Consider the following 21167-nt stretch of genomic DNA (forward strand, 5'->3'; position numbering starts at 1 on the left):
GTTGCAGGACTTCAGAAGTTGCTGTCAGTGATCCTTTGTTTCTACGTAGGGTATGCTGTTGAAGTACCCCCAGACTGCAATCAATTAGAAATCCGTGAACTGATGAGAACTTGCCTTTTTATGCTATTAGTCTCACTGTAAAGACCTTTGTTATACTTTGTTAAATGAGGTGTAACAAGGTTTTAATGGTGTACTAAACTCATATTTACTGTTGAAAAGCTTTTCTTGCCATCAAAAATAATTTTATATTTGTGAAATGTCAAATTTCTCTATTATGATAAAAAAAATCTGCATACTTTAAAAAAGATTTTTAAGTTTGTTTATGATATTTCATCTTACAACTTAATCCCAGGTGTATGTCCCAATCAGTTGCTTCACTCTGTGCAAAATTAAATTAAAAGTGAAAGATAATCAGTGCATTTTACTTCCTGGTTTGCTGTCTATGAGAATGCTTCTGTGTTATTGGCTGCTTACCCTGTTTGATGATATCATTGTTTATGGACACTTGGACACCCTTGACTTGGCAACAGATTCAAACTATTGTAGGAAAAGGGTAATCCATGTCACAGAGATCACTAGATCTTTGTGGGCAGCTTCCTTCAAGTTTAGCAGTGAGTGTCAAATATCACATTTGTCCATTATGATAAAAATCCACATATTTCTAATTTAAAAAATATTATGATAGTTCATCTTCTACTTTGATCCCAGGTGTATGTCCCAATCAGTTGTAACACTCTCTATAAAATTTAAATGGAAGGATAATCATTGCTGTCATTACGCTGCTGACCGTGAAATCTGGGCTTTTTGATCAACAGTAGCATAGATCAGAAAATCAGATGATATATCAGAGGCACATGAGTGGTGACTGTTACATAGTTAATGACTGGAGCAGGCTGGGAGACTGGGATGGTTGGGGGAGGGGGGGGAGGGGTGCAGGCAGGGGAGGTGACAGGCGGCCTGCCTGCCCTTAGATCAATTGAGGCTCTTAAGTGATCCATTAATGGTCACTTATGGGCCTCTTCCCTCTGTCGCTGGTATTTTACCAGTGGCGGACAGGCACTTTGCCACCTGGGGAGGCTGCAGAGCTAAACCTGGCGACCTCCTTGCTAGCTAGGGGTCGCCCTCCTGTTTGGGTACCTTGTGCCCCAGGGAAGGACCCCACAGCAGAATGGGCCACCCCCAATGGGAAAGCCCCCCTGCCCATGTGATTTGAACCCCCCCAACCTTCACTGTGGCTGATTAGCCCTGGCAAGTCTTGGAACCCACTTACCTTTCCCTCCGGCCTCGATCACTGACTGGGCCCAGGGACTGCTGCAGTCCCAACAGTGGCCACAGCTCCCAGTGGAGCTGCCAGGACTGATTGGCCGGCAGCTCTTGGATTTGGGACATTCTGCTTCAAAGGGACGAAAGACACGAAGCAGGCAGTTAATAGCCTGAGTACTGTAAAATATGGTTTTGTCTTCCAGGATTGGTGGAGGCGGACTCAGCCCAGCTTTCTAGCAAGCGGACAAGCCTCAGCCTCCTTGTAAAATCCCAGCCCATGAGTTTGCAATAGAAATTCTCTTGGCTTCAGTACCATGAGTCACTCCCCTAAAATGAACCTGCAGCCCCTATGGCCTGGAATAGATCTTTACTGGCCACTATTTAACCACCAATCAACATTCCTAAACCAGATGATCTGGTCATTATCGCATTGCTGTTTTTGGTCCTTGCTTTGCACAGGTTGGCTGCCACACTTCCTACATTACAACAATAACTACACTTTGCAAGCACTTCATTGGCTGCAAATCAGATTGGGACTTCCTGAGACCATGAAAATTGCTATGTACATTCAAGTTTTTCTTTTTAGCATCTTACTGCCCAATATTTGGTTAAATAGTGCTATAGCTTGGGGAACATGATAATAGATCTCTGTGCATGTATTCAGTACCGAGGCTGGAGGAGTGCACTGTCTTTCTCCAATTCCACTTCTCCATGGGTCACAGCATATATTTAAATGTTTTACCCAGTTACCGATATGACCAATTATATACTTTATCTAACTCCTACAGTTACCGTTCCAGACATTAAGTCACACTTTAGGTGCACCCGATACAAAGGTACGGGTATATATTCCCTGCCGATACTATTCACTAAAACCTTGGCATTCAATGCGCTCTCTGGTGGAAAAGTTATGTATTTTTCTAGCAAAAGAGTCTGGGTGGCTCCTGTATCCCTAAGTACAACTATAGGTTGACCTGCATCACTTGGGGGATAAGGAGTTCTTTTACCTTTTGACAAGAATTCCCTATAACTCTCAAGTATTTTATTCACAGCCCTTGCACTCACAGTGGTTTTTGTACTTGGCCTTACAGCTGCAGTCAGAGCTACAGCCTGATCTGCCGTACTCTCGTTCCCTTTCTCTGCATTGGCCTTGTTAACCCCGGTAGGTCCCATGGGTTTACTCCGCAACTTCCAGCTTTTGGCACAAAGATGTCCCACCTTGTGGCAATGGAAACACTTAGGCTTGCAGAGCTCACTTCCACCCTCAGCAGCTTCCTTTCTGGTCTGAGAAGGAGATCCAGCTGTCTCTTCTTGGCCCCATCTACTTACCTTCCTTTCACCCTCCCATCTTCTATCCTTCTCAGGTTTGTGGGAGTGACGGCCAAAGGGTTTGGGCTTGTAAACAAGCTCGTAATTATCAGTGATCTCGGCTGCCTGTCTGGCTGTTGAAACCTTCTGGTTCTCTATGTGTGTTCTTACTAATGGAGGGAGTGACTTTTTAAATTCTTCCAGGAAAATTATTTCCCTTTGTTTCTTATACATGGCCTCTACCTTTCGTGTCCACATCCAACAATCAAAGTTAATTTGCTTTACCCTCTCAAATTCTATATAAGTCTGCCCAGTCTGTTTCCGTAGGTTCCGAAATTTCTGCCTGTAAGCTTTAGGGACTAACTCATAAGCAGTGAGAATAGCCTTTTTTGCCATCTCACAATCTGCAAAAGCCTCCTCAGAAAGCATAGCATAATCTTCATGAGCTCTGCCAATCAACCTGCTTTGCATGAGCAGTGTCCAGTTTTCTTCCAGCCACCTCATCTGTTTAGCTATCTTTTCAAAAGAAATGAAAAATGCCTCTACATCACTTTCCTCAAACTTCAGGAGGGCTTGCGCAAATTTAAATAGCTCTCCACTGGGTCTTGATTTGGAGTCAGGTCTTTCCCCACCCAAATTTTCATCAGGGTCAAGGGCATCCTTTTTTTTTTCCAGTTACAGCCTTCTAATCTGGTATTCCCTTTCTCTCTCCTTTTGTTCTCTTTCTCTTGCCTTTTCTCTCTCCTGCTGCTCTGCTTGTGCCCTTTGAAGTGCTCTCCCTTTTTCCTTTTCCTCTCTTTTGCCTTTTCTCTCTCCTGCCGCTCTGCTTGCTCCCTTTGAAATATCCTTTCATTTTCCATTTCCCTCCTCTGAAATTCTACCTCTAACTTCTTCTTGTCCAACTGAATCTGTGCCGTTGTTACCTTGTCTTCTGGTTCCGCTTGTGCCTGTAGTTTTTTCACTTCAAGCTCCAGCTGTCTGGCCACTAGTCTCTGAATTTCAGCCCACCTAGCTTTCGGTCTAATATCTAACTTCAAGTACTCCACAACACTTGACAGCTCATCAGTGGACAATGCCTTTAAAGACTCATAATCTATTCCAGACTGCTGCACAGATGCACTTGCATCAAAAGTAGCCATTCCGGTAGTGTAAACTTTACTCTAATGCACAAGAAACCTGATGTTTTTCTTTTCCCCTTTTCAATTACTATTACCCCACTTATAATTGCACTTTGTCGGCTTTGGGTTATCCCAGACAAGCCCCCCAAGGCTGGAGGAATGCAGTGTCTTTCTCTAGTTCCACTTCTCTATGGGTCACAACGTATATTTAAATGTTTTATCCAGTTACCGATATGGTCAATTATATACTTTATTTTAGTTTGAGAATAAAATCCACCAACCAAGTTTCTTTAATAAACAATGAAATTATTAATTTATTATAAAACAAGACTTGATTAGATTAGATTAGAGATACAGCACTGAAACAGGCCCTTCGGCCCACCGAGTCTGTGCCGAACATCAACCACCCATTTATACTAATCCTACACTAATCCCATATTCCTACCAAACATCCCCACCTGTCCCTATATTTTCCTACCACCTACCTATACTTGTGACAATTTATAATGGCCAATTTACCTATCAACCTGCAAGTCTTTTGGCTTGTGGGAGGAAACCGGAGCACCCGGAGAAAACCCACGCAGACACAGGGAGAACTTGCAAACTCCACACAGGCAGTACCCGGAATCGAACCTGGGTCCCTGGAGCTGTGAGGCTGCGGTGCTAACCACTGCGCCACTGTGCCGCCTTATTCAATAAAGATGCAAAGCTTATTAACACACAGATTGAAATGTGAAAGTTCCCTTCTAAATTAGCCCAACACATACTGTTATGAAAGTGGTCTGTTTTTTTGCTGTCACAGCTGTCACTGGGATTTTTAGGAGCCTATCATTGGCACCCTTTTTAAACAATGGTACAATGTTCGCAGATCTCCAATCCTGTGGTACCTCGCCTGTACCTAGTGAGAATTTGAAGATGATCCTCAGAGCATCCACTATTGCCTCCCTGGCTTCCTTTAACAGCCTGTGATACAATCCATCCGGCCCTGGTGATTTATCCACATTCAAGGATGTCAGGCCTTCTAGTACATTCTCTCTCATTATGCTTATTGTATCTAATATTTCACACTCCTCTTTTACTACGATGTCTGCATCATCGCTCTCCTTTGTGAAGACAGAGACAAAAAGCTCATTAAGAACCCTGCCCACATCTTCTGCATCCACACATAAGTTCCCTTGTACATCTCTGATAGGCCCGACCCTTTCCTTAGTTATCCTTTTGCTCTTAATGTACTGATAAAACATCTTTAGGTTTTCCTTGATTTTACCTGCCAATATTTTTCATGTCCTCTCTTTGCTTTCCTAATTTCCTTTTTTACTTTATCCTGAGCTGGTGGCTTCTCTCTTAGCAGGCTTATCTCCAACTGACTCAAAACAATATTCAAAAATAAAACCAACACTTGACCACCATAAATCTTGACATGTCACTTCTCTGTAAACAAGTACCCTAGTCACCAAGCCTCCTGCCATTTTTTTTTTAGCTGAAGACATGTGACTTCCAGTAAGGGTTTGTTTTTAAACAAAGTCCCAAGTCATTCCAGTGACCTTTTCAAAATATAAACCAAGTCCAGCATTTATGGAATCTCGTCAGTCTTTCAAATGAATCAATTTGCACAATTTTGAAACACGAGTCATCAAAAAAAAATTAAAAATGGAAGCACTTTCATAACACTACGATCTTGCATGTGTGATCAGGTGCAATTTTCCATCTGTTTGGAAGGTGGACTGATAAACATTTTAGTGAGCCAAGGCCAATTGTAAACCAACAAACTGATTTGTTCTGCATGAAGTATGTAAATTAATCGAATGCAGTTTTTCAGTGAGATACATTTATATCCTACTATTTCTCACACTATATAAAACAAGAAAATATGAATATTTTTCCACTTTCTAGGAATAACCCACACGCTAATTAGTTGACCACTTACTTTCGTTTAGGCTATCTGTGCTCATACCTCAGCCTGGAGTCTCTGACAAACTATAAGAAAAAGTCCCTGTGTCATTCTCTACTCCAGGCTGCCCAGATAGAGAATGTCTTCTGACCTCTCCTTCAACTTTGTATATTGGAGATGCTCCACTGAGCTGCCAATCTGAATGCAGCCTCTTTGGTTTGGAAACCTATGGCAACTATATTGGTTGTTCAGCTAGGCGCCCTGGTGGATATAATAAATGAAAAATATATATTCTACAATAATGTCCAGAACTACCTAGGACTTCCAATTAATGTCACATGCAAACGTAAATAACTTAATATCTGTGCTGGCTGGTTTCTCATCCTGGGAACTAACTAAAGCAATATTCTCATTGGCTTGTGTACCTTTGGAGTTGATCTTTTGTAAGTTGAATTTATTTTCATAGCAGTATCATAACATAATTTAAAACAAAATCACTTGTAGGCCATATGGGAAAAACCTCTCAAAATGTTAAAGTCGCACTTCTGATCTTCCTGTGATTCATTTTAATCTTCTGAAAATTGGAGCTCTGCAGATTATGTGCACTGGCTGCTTTAGCTAATTCTTCAATCTGCACTCTCATTGACCAGCTTCATACCTGAAACATTGCAAAATTTAAACTGTATTTTTATTGTCAACCAATCAAAGTAAAATGTTTCAGTAGAATGAAAATTAATAATGTTCCTTCTTTCTTCAATTGGAAACATCCAATCTATCCAATAAAGCATAAATAAAATCCTGCTATTCATGAGTTATTGGATAACTGCATTATTTATTGTGGTATGGTGGCATACAGTCCAAGAACAATCTGGTTTGATCTCTGCTGTGTGTTTAGTTAGTCAGTCTTAGCCAATGACATTAATAGGACCTTACAGTTAATCTCAGCTTTCCCAGGAAAAATCAGCCACAAATCCTCTCTTTGTCACCACCATCTAGTTCCTGCTGGAAAAGAACATGTGTGGGCAGCAAATAAGGATAGGGTTAGGCTTGGGTGTGATACCTACATGATTTTATTGCCTTTTGACAATCATTTTCCAGGCTCATCGGCTGAAGTGTTAAGCAAAGTACCAGGGAACAGCTGGTGATTGTTGAAATCAATCATAGCATGAGTTAACACTTTTAAGGCAAAAAAAAGATGGAAGGTTGGAAGAGAAAAAACAAATCAGTGGAACCAATGAGAGCCTTTCTTTTTTTTTTTGCCTTTATCAGACTGGTCCTTTGCTGTGGCCTGCGTATATATTGTCCTAGCCATGGCTCAGTCAGAGGCACTGTCACCTCTGAGGCAGAAAGCTATGGGTTAATGTTCCACTCCAGAGACTTGAGCTCAAAAATCTAGGCTGACACTCCAGTAGAGTGCTGCACTTTCAGAGGTGCTGTCTTTTGGAAGAGATGTTAAACTGAGGCCCTGCCTAATCTATAAAGTGGATGCAAAAGATTCCACGGTGCTATTCTGAAGTAAAGCAGGGAGGTTGTCCCCTATGTCCTGGCCAATATTTATTCCTCAATCAATATCATAAAAAAACAAATTATCTGGTCATTATCATATTGCTGTTTGTGCGAGCTTGTGTGTGGAAATTTGCTGCCACATTTCCTACTTTACATCAGTGAGAGTGACTGCCCTTGACATCAAGGCAGCATTTGACCGAGTATGGTATCAAGGAGCCCGAGCCAAACTGGAGTCAATGGGAATCAGGGGGAAAACTCTCCGCTGGAGGTCAATCATCTCAGTCCATCGCTGGAGGAGTTCCTCAGGGTAGTGTCCTAGGCCCAACTATCTTCAGCTGCTTCATCAATGACCTTCCCTCCAGCATAAGATCAGAAGTGGGAATAGTTGCTGATGATTGCACAATGTTCAGCACCATTTGTGATTTCTCAGATGATGAAGCAGCCCATGTCCAGATGCAGCAAGGGCTGCCCAAAAACAAGGCTTGGGTTGATAACTGGCAAGTAACATTTGCGCCACACAAGCACCAGGCAATGACCATCTCCAACAAGAGAGAATCTAACCATCTCCCCTTAATGTTCCAATAGCATTACCATCGCTTAATCCCCCATTATCAGCATCCTGGGGGTTACCATTGACCAGAAACTGAACTGGACCAGCCGCATAAATACTGTGGCTAAAAGAGCAGGTCAGAGGCTGGGAATTCTGCGGTGAGTAATTTATCTCCTGATTCACCAATGCATGTCCACCATCTACAAGGTGCAGTCAGGAGTGTGGTGGAATACTCTCCACTTGCCTGGATGAGTGCAGTTCCAACAACACCCAAGAAGCTCGACACCATCCAGGACAAAACAGCCTGCTTGATTGGCACCCCATCTACCACCTTCAACATTCACTCCCTTCACCACCAATGCACAGTGGCAGCAGTGCGTACCATCTACAAGATGCACTGCAGCAACTAACCAAGGCTCCTTTGACAGCACCTTCCAAATCCATGGCCTCTACAACCTAGAAGGACAAGGCCAGCAGGTGCATGGGAACACCACCGCTTGCAGGTTCCGCTCCAAGTCACACACCATCCTGATTTGGAACTATATCGCCATTCCTTCATTATGGCTGGGTCAAAATCCTAGAACTCCCTTCCTAACAGCACTGTGGGTGTACCTACCCCACATGGACTGCAGCAGTTTAGGAAGGCAACTCACCACCACCTTCTCAAGGGCAATTAGAGATGGGCAATAAATGCTGGCCTAGCCCACATCCCATAAATGAATTTTAAAAAGTCTCTGGATCGGTGGAGGCATCCTAGCGAGTTCCTTTTCATCGAGTAAGGAAACTAGCGGTTTGTTGTCTATCTCAATAATGGACTTCATGCCAAGAATGTAGTTTGAAAATTTCTCACAAGCCCAAGTGACTATGAGAGCTTCCTTCTCTATCATGACATATCTCATGTCTGTGTCAGATACTGCTCGTGACATGTAATAAACAGGTCTTCAACTTCTATTGGACTGTTCCTGGAAAAGGACTGCCCATATCCCTGTAGATGAGATGTCAGTGGCGATCATAGTTGGAAATGAAGAGTTATAATGGGCTAAAACATCCCGCGAAATCAGCATCTCCTTGAACCGTTGGAATGCTTGTTTCTGATGTGTGTCCCAGCACCATGCCTGAGCTTTCCTCAGTAGTTGCCGCAAAGGTTCGGCAATTTGGGCTAAGTTAGGTAGGAATTTTGCCAACCAGTTGGCCGTACCAAGAAACCATTGAAGATCATGGGTCGAAGTAGGACTTGGAAATTCGCTATTGGCCCTCGTCTTTTGTGGGTCTGCCATTATGCCGCTACTGCTGACAATGTGTCCCAAAAAATAAATGGACCTCTTAGAAAACTCACACTTTTCATTGAACGTTAAGCCTTCATTCTGCAGACAATTCAAAACTGCTCTCACCCTTCGGTTATGTTCTTCTATGGACTCCCCGTGAATTAGGATGTCGTCCATATAGCAGATTACATCTTCCAGGCCCTGTAGAATACTTGACATAATTCTCTGGAATATTTCTGGTGCTGATGTGATAGCAAATGGAAGGCAGTTAAAGCAAAATCTCCCAAAGGGAGTAATGAAGGTCGTCAATAACATTGACTTCTTATCTAATGGAACTTGCCAAAAGCCACTATTCGCGTCAAGTTTCATGACTGTAGTGTTTAAACATTAATCTTTATTACCTAGTAACTATATACACTCCACACAAGCCCCTGTGTCCCCTTCAAAAGCCACCCTGTAACTGTTCTCGAGTCTCTCCCACATGATCTCTTATCTCATCCTGGTGGGCGGTAATCTTTAAATTCTCTCAAGATAAATCCTTTGATACTTTTACACTACATAAAGGGGGGGAGGGCGCAGTAGATGATAATCAGCAGGATGTTTCTTTGCCCATGTTTGACCTGATGCTATGAGACTTCATGGGATCCCAAAACAATGTTGAGGAGTCCAAGGGCACCTCCATCCTGACTTTATAACACTGTGTCACCACCTCTGGTGGGACAGGACATACCCAGGGATATTGATGGTGGTGTCAGGAACATTGTGTGTGAGGTATGATTCTGTGAGTATGAACATGTAAGGCTTTTGCTTGACTAGTCTGTGGGACAGCTCTCCCAATTTTGGCACAAGCCCCTAAATGTTAGTAAAGATGCCTTTGCTGGGTTTTACCATTGTTGTTTCCAGAGCCTAGGTCAATGCCAGGTGGTCTGTTCAGCTTCCTTCTGTTTCTTACACTTTGTAGTGGTTTCATACAACTGAGTGGCTTACTAGGGCATTTAAGAGTCAATCACATTGCTGTGGGTCTGGAGTCAACATCTAGGCCAGACCAGGTGAGGACAGCAGATTTCCTTCCCTAAAGGACATTAGTGAACCAGATGGGTCTGTACAACAATTGACATTGGTCTTATGGTCACTATTAGACTGGCTTTTTTAAATTTCAGATTTTTTTTATTAATTGAATTGAAGTTTCATTACCTGCCATGGCAGCATTCAAACCCATATCCCCATAGCATTAGGTTAGGCATCGGGATTACTAATCTAGTAACATTACCACTGCACCACCTCTGCCCCAGCTGTAAAGTGCTTTGTGATGTCCAGAGGTTGTGAAAGGTTCTAATTAAATGCAACTCTTTCATTCTATATTTTCTGATGAGATTTCCAAGCATTATGGGTTGCTGAAATCTGAAGCCTGCTCAGAGCCCATATATCTACTGCATTATCCCTGAAGCATTAATGATTCTCAGATCCAGTACATTGCCCATACGGTATGTCTCACTTTGATCTCATCATGCTACTGAGCAGTACCTCAGCTACATGATCTCTGATTGGAATGGGTGATGTAGAGGAAACTTATATCAAAAGGGAATATCTTTTCATTGGACTCAAATAGCCAATCAAATAAAGGGGGAATTGTGCCCCAATCTGCTTATAGTGAGATAAAAAGGTGGGCATTGCTGTTGGTACCCAACATTCTATCTTGTAGCATTTAGAACCATAGAACTATTGGTATATTCAGCACAGATGAAAGGTCATTCAGCCCATTATGTCTGTGCAGGGCAATCAGCAACTAATTCAGCTGCTCCACTCTCTCCATAGCCTTGCATAATTTTCTGTTTTGAATAGCCAATTTTCCTTTAAATGCAAGAATGGTCTTTGCCTCAACTACTCCAGTGGGGCACAAACTAACCACCCAGTACACTACTAAAATACTTAATGAGTGGACCTGTCATTGTTGTATGAGGTTTGCTCATTTGGACACAGACGCATGTAATGCATTGGAAGCAGATGTCCCAGCCTCTGTTTGCTCTGTCAACTCCAATAATAAACTATTGCTACTATACTGAGGACACTAATACATTTTTCAAGAATGATCTGAAAGATAAATATATTCACATGATTTATGCCTTTAAGGTATACGTTATATGGTGCTGTCTTGTTGGGTTTGCCCACCATTTTACTAAGTCGAGTATAGAATCAGTCCCATGCAATACAAAACTATTTCTACAACAGCCTAACACAGCAGTTCAGACTCTGCCTTTACTGTTCCTTTGTGAGATTTCCATTTTACATTTTGACAGTCCTTGTGGCCTTTTAGAATTAGATTACTTTTTAATAAGAGTCAATATTTATGTTTCTTTGTGCTGTGCACTTGCACTATCAGTTTCAGCTTGGCTCAACTGGTAGCCTGTTTGTCTCTGAGTTAGGAGCTCATGGATTCAAGTCGTATTCTAAAACCAGACTGCATAATTTAAATTACCATTTCAGCACAGCACTGAGGGAGTGACACATTCCTGGAAGAAGCAGCCTTTCAGATGAAATATTAAATCAAGGCCTTGCTGCTAGTTAAGATGGATACACAAGTTCCTGGTGCATGATTTGAAAAAGAGCATGAGATTTTCTAGTGAGCTGGTAAACATTTCCCTCAGTCAACAATACCAAAAACATCGTAACTGGCTATTTATTTCATTATTAGATGGTCACAACAAATTTTCTGACTGTTTGATATTGCTGGGTTCAAATCGGATGCTGTTTTTCTCCACAAAACAACTGCGCCTACACTTCAAAATGGAATTAATTAGTTGTGAATCACTATGGGATGTCCTGAGGACATGATAAGTTGCTATATAAATGTAAGTTTTCCCTTTCTTACCGAATTGAGATTACCCAGCCCCAATCTGTGTAAGACTTTTAATAGCCACCAAAGCACAGAGACTTTCCTTACATCTCTTAAGATTGAAATTGAAACGTTGCCCCAGTGACAGTATTTTGACAGTCTCTGTCATTCGGTCTGTGACATATCTATTTATAATTTTTTTAAAGTGTAGCTATTAGCATGTTACATTTTTGTGTGTGTGGGAGGACATTTCTGTGAAATAATATCCCACATTTCATAATGTTATGAAAATAAGGTCATTTTCTGACTCAGTTATAAGTTTGGGTTGCAAGAAAAATTCTTTTAATTTATCCCCTTTGGAATAAAGCCATCGTAACTCCCCTTTATATACATACATACATACATACATACATATACATATATATGTACTGGGATAACCCTTTTTTGTACTCAACTGCAAAGTAGGTCTATATAAAGCTGTCTATTGATATTAATTCCAGGGATATGAGCTAATGCTAGCCAGGTCGGCATTTATTACCTGTCCCTAGTTGCCTTTCAGAGGATAGTGGTGAGCCTTCTGCTTAAACTGCTGCAGTCCATGTTGTGAAGGTACTTCCACAGTGCTGGTAAATAGGGAGTTCCAGGATTTTGAGGCAGTGACACTGTAGGAATGATGATATATGTCCAAATCAGGACAGTGTATGCCATGGGAAAGAATTTGGAGGAGCTGATGTTCCCATGAACCTGCTGCCCTCTCCTTTTAGGTGATGTAAGTTGCAGATTTGGGAGATGGTGTTGAAGAAGCCATGGCAAGTTGCTGAAGTGCATGTTGTAGATAGTACACACAGCAGCCACAGTATGCCGGTGGTGGAGGGAGTGAATGTTTAAAGTGGTGGATAGATTGCCACCCAAGAGGACTGCTGCTAACAATATCCCAAACACGTTTAGTATTCCTTTGAAAATTGCTGTGCAATGTTAATTCGTTAATCTAGGAACACTTTAAAAGTATTTCAGTTGATCACTTGAATAAGCACAGATCTAATTATACTAAGCCACATGGGTCGCATGCACAGTCCTCGCAGGGGCCTGTCCCAATCAGTGCTACCATACAGATGCAGTGTGCTCAGACTCACACCTGATGATGTAAAATAACAGATTTACAAGCTGGGAAAGAAGGATTTGACCCCTTCATAGATTGGTGTGATCCAGGGGAGACAAAGGTATTATTATTTTGCTGGGAACAAGGTCCTATGGACCCTGAAATTTAGGGGGTTGCTTCTGAACCATCTAGAAGATTTGTGCCAATTGATGTAGACTGCTATATCTGCAAACATTTGGAAATAAATAGGAAAGATAAAGATGCCAAGATTTGTTTGATTCTTATTGCAAGCAAGATCCACAGGCTGGTTTGTTAGTACAGATCCAAGAGGGTACTGTACCCAACTGCAAATAAGAATCTTCCATAGTTTCAGCCCTTGTAACCGAGAAATTTCTCCATTGGCTTATTAATACTGAAAATAAAATGCTTACATCTGGTTAAACATAAGTATTAAGAATAACAAACAGGTGCAAGTGATTTCACGACTACAGTCTAATCTAGGGGTGCAATAACACTCAGAAGCCACAAGAGATGACCTGGAACTTGCTGCCCACAAGGGTGGTGCAAATGGAGATGATCAATGACTTCAAGAAGAAGTTGGGTTGCCACCTGAGATAAATAGACTTACACGGCTACAGGGATTGAGCAGGGGAGTGGGACTGACAGGATAGCTCCAAGAAGAGCCAGCATGGACTCAATGGGTCGAATGGCCTCCTTCTGTGCTGTAAATGACTCTATAGCTCTATGAGCTGCACCCTATGAGTTTGTGATTTTGTCTTAATCTTCCCAATAAGGTTACATAAATCTTCTAATGTACTTTCAGTTTTTGGCTATTTAAGAGTGGAGAGCTCTCTGTAGTCTTCCTATATTTCTTCTATCTTACCCTTTGTGGATATAACAATATCAGTGGCTTTTTGCTTTAATTCAGCTGTGCACAGGGCCTTTTAGTGTTTACTCTTTAGATCTGTACATCAAATCAATTACAAGTATGTGGTAGCACTGATGCAATCTGGGTAATCATTTTGGTTTGCTGTGCTACTGTTTAAAAAAGCTAAGTCAATTGGGATGTCAGACACCGTGTTTAAGGGAATTGACAATATGATTGTACCTGCAGGGACGCACTGCTTTCTTGCATAGCTCCAGTCGCACGTAAGGAAATAGACAAGGAAGAAACAACACCATAGATCTCACAGATAATTCTGCAGCACCAGCTCTATACAGGATCTGATAAACTAATAGTTATTCCCATTAAAACCTTGACAATGATTGAGATATGTAGCTTTATAAGTATATCTGTTGTATGCACCATAAATATTTAATTTGCTACATCATAGCTTAAAGTAGTAGTAATTTGACTTTAATTTTTGATAATAGCAGTGGTTTTATATGCCATTAGTTATCCAAGTTCAGGTCAGTAAACAGAGAAAGTGGTCGCAATTGAGCATAATTCTTTAATTCTAGTACTAAATATTGCATATTTGCAGAAAACTGTGATCGGCAAGTGTTGTATCCTTGGAAACAAGCAGCAGAGGTAATTTCAGCTTGAAGAGGAGGTGATGCAGTAATAAATCCTACAGTCACGATACAACTCGGTATTGAACAGTCATTAGCTAAAATTGTCATTTTGCTCAAATATTTATTTGCTAACCTAAATTGCTATCTTTATTTGACCATGAAGCTGATGAACATATTAGTTGTGGTGTCATGTAGAATATACAAGATGTTATCAATGACAATCTGCCTTTAATCCTCTGGAGTACTTACCCTGAGGTTACCTTCCTTTTAATTATTGCTTCAATATTATAATCTGGGATGTACATTAGCAACATGCAAAAAGATTGTGTGTATATGGTTTCTAGAAATGTGTAGCTTTTTATGCTTCAGGAAAAGTAACTTTTGTTTATTAAAATCAATCCAAACTTTGCTTTGATTTTTACGATAAACCTTTTTTTTATTTTTAAAGATCCTGAATTTGCACACCTTGGTGCCCTGAAACCATTGCCAGGTTAGTACATATGCAAACACATTAGATAAACATTTACATAAACAAGACTTTTTTTGATCAGTCTGATTATGACATATGACCCCCCTTTTCATTTTCTTTTGTCTAACTCAGTGTGTGAGTTTGAAATGGGAGGACCTGAGGGAATCATTGAATCAAAGCAAATCGTGCAGGAAGGCAAGGCCAGTCCCACGGAAGCAGTTGATTGTAAATGGTACATTCGAGCGCCACCAAAATCCAAGGTCAGTGTTGTCCCTAGCAGTAAAAGTATTTTAGATGCATTGGTACAAATTGTTTGTAATTACGTTTTTGTTGTTATGATTTTCTTTTTGGTTGTGATATCCCTGTCCCATGATTCTACTTGTCAAATTTTGATCAATCTGCCAGTGATTTTTGATTGTACAGCTTGAATAGAAGAAAATACCTCCCCAAAAATTAGAATTAATTACGCTTGGTATAAACTTTGAAAACTCCTGCCAAAACATTTCACTGTTAAATAAACTGTGTCTTCTTGCCAAATATTTATGATGTTACACGTTTACCCTGGTGTATTTCTTTTACCACAATCTTTTTTATACAATGGTGGTTAACATTTTCACATTCTGGAACTCCCTTCCTAACAGCACTGTGGGTATACCTACCCCACATGGACTGCAGTGGTTCAAGAAGGCAGCTCACCACTACCTTCTCAAGGGCAATTAGGGATGGGCAATAAATGCTGGCCTGGCCAGTGACGCCCACATCCCATGAATGAGTAAAAAAAAAATTAACCATTGAAGAACAAGATTTCTGAGTTCATAGTAGTTTCAGTGATCCAAATAATGTGTACCCATAAACATTGATAAATGATTGTGGAAATCATGGGCAAAGGAAAATTGCAGCTTTTGCAAGAAGGAAATAAAGTTTCTGTGGTGCACTGTGCAACTATAAAATAGATAGACTCACCTCAGTTTTCTAATCTGGTAAAAGACATTCTTCACATTTACTATTTATGTATTTTATATGTAGTGTAAACCGACAGTTTGTAACTCAGTTTTTCATGCAATTTATTGATAGATTACAACCATTTTATATGCAGTGTTACTTGAAATCATTAAGACAACATGCCAGTAATTTACTGACAAAATGAAGTATAATCTCCAGGAATTTCCTCGCTCTCACTCTATGCCGTAATTCCATTAGAAAACACATTTAATCACCTAACTCACCACGCTTCCAGCAAAGTTACAGTAGCAGAATTGGAGCAGCTGTGAGGAAATTCCCAGCAAATGATTTCTGTGATTATATTAAGCGTCCACTTTGGCTTTTAGACCTATAAAGCTGAATTTAAGTAGTGACCCAGCACACTTTATCACCAGCTTTCCAACCAGATAGTCACACACTAGTATGTGCTACAATCTTTTCAGTCAGTTCTGCGTGTGCTGGGTAGAGTGCTTTGTAAAAGGAAAAACTTGTAGTGAGGAGGAGGTGGAAATTGGCAACACCGATAAATAAAATAAAATAGAAAATAAAAATAGACAATGTGAAGACACTCAGCAAATCAAGGCAACATCTGTGGAGAGAGAAACAGAGTTAATGGGCTGAATTTTACCAGCCCCATGCCAATATTATGGCCTCCTGCTGCAACTCGCGCGCCTTCCGAACTCTATTTGGAGCTCCGAGGCGAGTCACTGGTGGGGAGGGGGGAGGAGCGAAATTAACAGGGCTGGGAGGGAAGCAGGGAAAACATTTTTTATTGGCTGTGGGTATGGTGGGAAGGGGTTGAAGGGCAAATGTGATGAAGTTGGGGGGGGAAAGTTCGGGGTGGAAATTAAGTTATTGACCGTCATATAGGACAATGAAAACAACATTGGGGTGGTTGGGAAAGGGCCTCCAGCTTTTGACTACTTTTCATAATAAATTCCAGAGCAATGTTGGCTTAAAAATTAAAATTTTTGCTAAGGGCTTGAAGCCTTTAAAAACAGCGCCAGCTTACATCATCGGGGGTGGCTGCTCCACCCCCTCCATTTAAAGATTCCCCGCACGAAATATCACAGGGGCTCAGCAGTGGTGCTTCTGTGCCTGAAGGCCGCTGACTTGAAAGCGCACGCTGAAAATATTCAGCCCAATGTTTAGGGTTAATGACTATTCATGCGAACTTGATCATCTATATGAACTTGCTGCAGCTTTGGCTGCAGGAATGGAGGTGTCTGAAGATCAGATTAGCTGTGTTTCCTTATCGAAGATTGTCACACTGATGTGAAAGGCTTTTGTGGATGGAAGCTTTGAGAGTGGAAGTATTTTTGGGAGGAACTGACATTCGTTGGGGCATTACACATTTAAAAGTGCTCATTTGTAATGTCTGAGTACAGATTTGAAAATAACTTGTGGATTGCAGTAGAACACATAAGCAAAAAACAATGGCAAAAACACTTGGAGTATCTAATTGGGGGAAGTTGCAGCCTGCAGCCTTCATCAGAAAGTAGCAATTACTTAGAAATTATCACTCATAGACCATACAGTCCTTGTCGATGTTTTTCCTTCACATGAGCCAATGTTAATAATCTCATATGCCTACCCTGTGTTTATATATCTTTGTAACCTTTGTCGTTAACCACCTATTCTTGAATGTTGACATGGGCTGGAATTTTGCGGCCCCCCAACAAGCAGGCTGGTGGCAGGGTGGGGGGGGATCTTAAAATGGAGTGGGGGGGGGCGTTACCAATCCCCTCCTGCCTGTGCTGCAATTTTATGTGGTGCAGTGATGGCGAGAAATGGCCCGCCCACCCCAGGCCAATCAAGGCCCTTAAGTGGCCAATTATCTGGCACTTGGGGCCCACTCCCGCTGCCACTGGTATTTTACCCTCTGCGGCTGGACAGCAAAGGCCTCAAGATCCCTGCTTGGTTAAAGCTGGAGGCCTTCTTTCGGGCTGGGGGGAATCAGCCCTCCTGATCGGGCACCCTGTGCCCCATGGAAGGCCGCTGTGAAAGCTCCGACAACCCCCAAAGCACAGCACTATCCCCCCGCCTCCACCACCAACCAAAGCCCCTTGCTTCACTAGGGCCCAGTCAATTGTCACCGGCAAGGTCCTAAACACTTACCTCAGTTCCGGGGCCGTCCTATAGCTGGGTGTAGTCCCAGCAGTGGCCAATGCTCCCAGTAGCGTTGCTGGGACTAAGAGCTGCCTACCCACTGATTGACTGGCAGGTCCATTAGGCGGGACTTCCTGCCTCAAGGAGGTGGAAGTTCCACCCAAGATCAATTAAAGGCCCGAGGAGCAAAAAATCCCAGCATGGCTCCCCAGGGCTGGTGGAGGCACGCACACCGCGGGGTTTTCGGCCAGTGGGCGGGAACTCCCGCCCAATGTAAAATTCTGGCCATGATCTCTGATTCAATCTTGAACTCTGGTAGTCCATTTCACTGCTTCACAACCCTCCAGTTATAAAATGATTCCCCTGTTCGCTAACCTAAAACACTTAACTTAATCGTATTTCTATGTTCCCTTGTTCTCAGACTATTAAACCACTGGAAACAATCTGTTTATATGTATTCTTTCTGATCACTTCAGAATTTTAATCACCTCTGTATGTCACTTCATAATCTCAGAAAATGCTGGAAATATTCAGCATTTGACAACATCAGTGATGTTGTACTGGTACACAATCAGATCTGCGCCATTATGTTGACTTGGTGCTCTCCTTAGCTCTTTCCTCTAACTCTAAGATCTCCTTAGCTTCCATACTCAGAGCTCTCCCTAGTTTCACTTAGAGTGCTTGCTAATAACATGTTCACTGATGCTTAGGTTGGGTTCCGTCAGGACCACTCAGCTCTGATTTTTTTAATATTCATTCATGGGATTTGGGTGTCGCTGGCCAGGCCAGCATTTATTGCCAATCCCTAATTGCCCTTGACAAGGTGGTGGTGAGCTGCCTTCTTGAACTGCTGCAAAACATGTGGGGTAGGTACACTCACAGTGCTGTTAGGAAGGGAATTCCAGGATTTTGTTCCAGCGACAGTGAAGGAACGGTGATATAGTTCCAAGTCAGGATGGTGTGTGACTTGGAGGGGAAATTGCAGGTGGTGGCGTTCCCATGCATTTGCTGCCCTTGTCCTTCTAGTTGGTAGAGGTCGCGGGTTTGTAAAGTGCTGTCTAAGGAGCCTTGGTGCGTTGCTGCAGTGCATCTTGTAGATGGTACACACTGCTGCCACTGTGCGTTGGTGGTGGAGGGTGTGAATGTTTGTAGATGGGGTGCCAATCAAGCAGGCTGCTTTGTCCTGAATGATGTCCAGCTTGTTGAGTGTTGTTGGAGCTGCACCCATCCAGACAAGTGGAGAGTATTCCATCACACTCCTGACTTGTGCCTTGTAGATGGTGGACAGGCTTTGGGGAGTCAGGAGTTGAGTTATTTGCCGCAGGATTCCTAGCCTCTGACCTGCTCTTGTAGCCATGGTATTTATATGGCTACTCCAGTTCAGTTTCTGGTCAATGGTAGCCCCCAGGATGTTGATAGTGGGGATTCAGTGATGGTAATGCCATTGAATGTCAAGGGGAGATGGTTAGATTCTCTCTTGTTGGAGATAGTCATTGCCTGGCACTTGTGTGGCACGAATATTACTTGCCACTTATCAGCCCAAGCCTGGATATTGTGCAGGTCTTGCTGCATTTCTACATGGACTGCTTCAGTATCTGAGGAGTCACGAATGGTGCTGAACATTGTGCAATCATCTGCGAACATCCCCACTTCTGACCTTATGACTGAAGGAAGGTCATTGATGAAGCAGCTGAAGATGGTTGGGCCTAGGACACTACCCTGAGGAACTCCTGCAGTGATGTCCTGGAGCTCAGCTGATTGACCTCCAACACACAACCTTTACAATCTTGGTCCAAATGTGGAAAAGGGAGCTGAATTTCAGAGGTGAAGTGAGAGTGAATTCTCTTGATGTTAAGACAATATTTGACCAAGTATGACATCAAGGAGCTTGAGTAAAATTGAAGTAATTGGAATCAGGGGGAAATTCTCCACTGGCCTGAGTCATACCTAGCACAAAGGAAGATGGTTGTGGTTGTTGGAGGTCAATCATGTCAGCCCCAGCACATCACTGCAGGAGTTCCTCAGGGTAGTGTCCTAGGCACAGCATCTTCAGCTGCCTCATCAATGCCCTGTCTATCATAAGGTCAGAAATGGAAATGTTTTTAATGATTGCACAGTGTTCAGATCCATTTGCAACTCCTCAGATAATGAGACAGTCTTGTCCATTTGCAGAAAGACCTGAACAGCATTCAGGATTGGGCTGATGAGTGCCCAGTAATATACCTGCCACACAAGTGCCAGGCAATGATGATGTCAATCAAGAGAAAATCTAACCACTTCCTCTTGATGTTCAACATCATCACATTCCCCATCATCAATATCCTGGGCGTGTCACCATTGGCCAGAAACTTAACTGGACTAGTCGCATAAATGCTACGACTACAAGAGCAGATCCAAGGCTGGATATTCTGCAGCGAGTGACTCAATTCCTGACTCCCCAATGCCTTTCCATCACCTACATTGCTGTTTGTAGTGCACATTAATGATTTAGACGTGAATATAGGAGGTATGATCAGTAAGTTGGCAGATGACATGAAAATTGGTGATGTCGTAAATAGTGAGGAGGAAAGCTTTAAATTACAGGACGATATAATTGGGCTGGTAAGATGGGCAGAGCAGTGGCAAATGGAATTTAATCCTGAGGAGTGTGAGGTGATGCATTTTGGAAGGACTAACAAGGCAAGGGAATATACAATAGATATTGTATAGAAAGGATCCTAGGAAGTACAGAAGATCCGAGGAACCTTGGTGTATTTGTCCATAGATCACTGAAGGCAGCAGCACAGGTAGATAAGGTGGTTAGGAAGGCATATGGGACACTTGCCCTTATTAGCCGTGGCATGGAATATAAGAGCAGGGAGGTTTGATGGAGCTGTATAAAATGCTTGTTAGGCCAAAGCTGGAGTACTGTGTACAGTTCTGGGCAGCACACTATAGAAAGGATGTGATTGCACTCGAGAGGGTGCAGAGGAGATTCACCAGCATGTTGCCTGAGTTGGAGCATTTCAGCTATGAAGAGAGACTGGATAAGCTAGGGTTGTTTTCCTTAGAGCGGAGAAGGCTGAGGGGGGACCTGATTGAGGTATACAAAATTATGAGGGGCATAGATAGGATAGATAGGAAGAAACTTTTTCCCGTAGCAGAGGGCTCAATAACCAGGGTGCATAGATTTAAGATGAGGCAGGAAGTTTAGAGGGGATTTGAGGACATTTATTTTTACCCAAAGGGTGGTTGAAATCTGGAACACACTGCCTGAAGAG

At 42.3% G+C, this 21167-nt stretch overlaps 1 protein-coding gene and 1 pseudogene across 1 annotated transcript in view; both read left to right on the top strand.

Annotated features, from left to right (window-relative positions):
- Window positions 1–21167, top strand: part of neto1l (neuropilin (NRP) and tolloid (TLL)-like 1, like) — a 232419-nt gene that overhangs the window by 103331 nt on the left and 107921 nt on the right. The window contains exons 5-6 of the mRNA XM_068030977.1: window positions 14797–14838; window positions 14950–15077. Of these exons, the coding sequence (XP_067887078.1) occupies window positions 14797–14838; window positions 14950–15077 (170 nt within the window). The remainder of the gene's footprint in view (window positions 1–14796; window positions 14839–14949; window positions 15078–21167) is intronic.
- LOC137369682 (small ribosomal subunit protein uS15-like) lies at window positions 12791–13274 on the top strand (annotated as a pseudogene).

Source organism: Heterodontus francisci, chromosome 5 (assembly GCF_036365525.1).
Source record: "Heterodontus francisci isolate sHetFra1 chromosome 5, sHetFra1.hap1, whole genome shotgun sequence".
NCBI lineage: Eukaryota > Metazoa > Chordata > Chondrichthyes > Heterodontiformes > Heterodontidae > Heterodontus > Heterodontus francisci.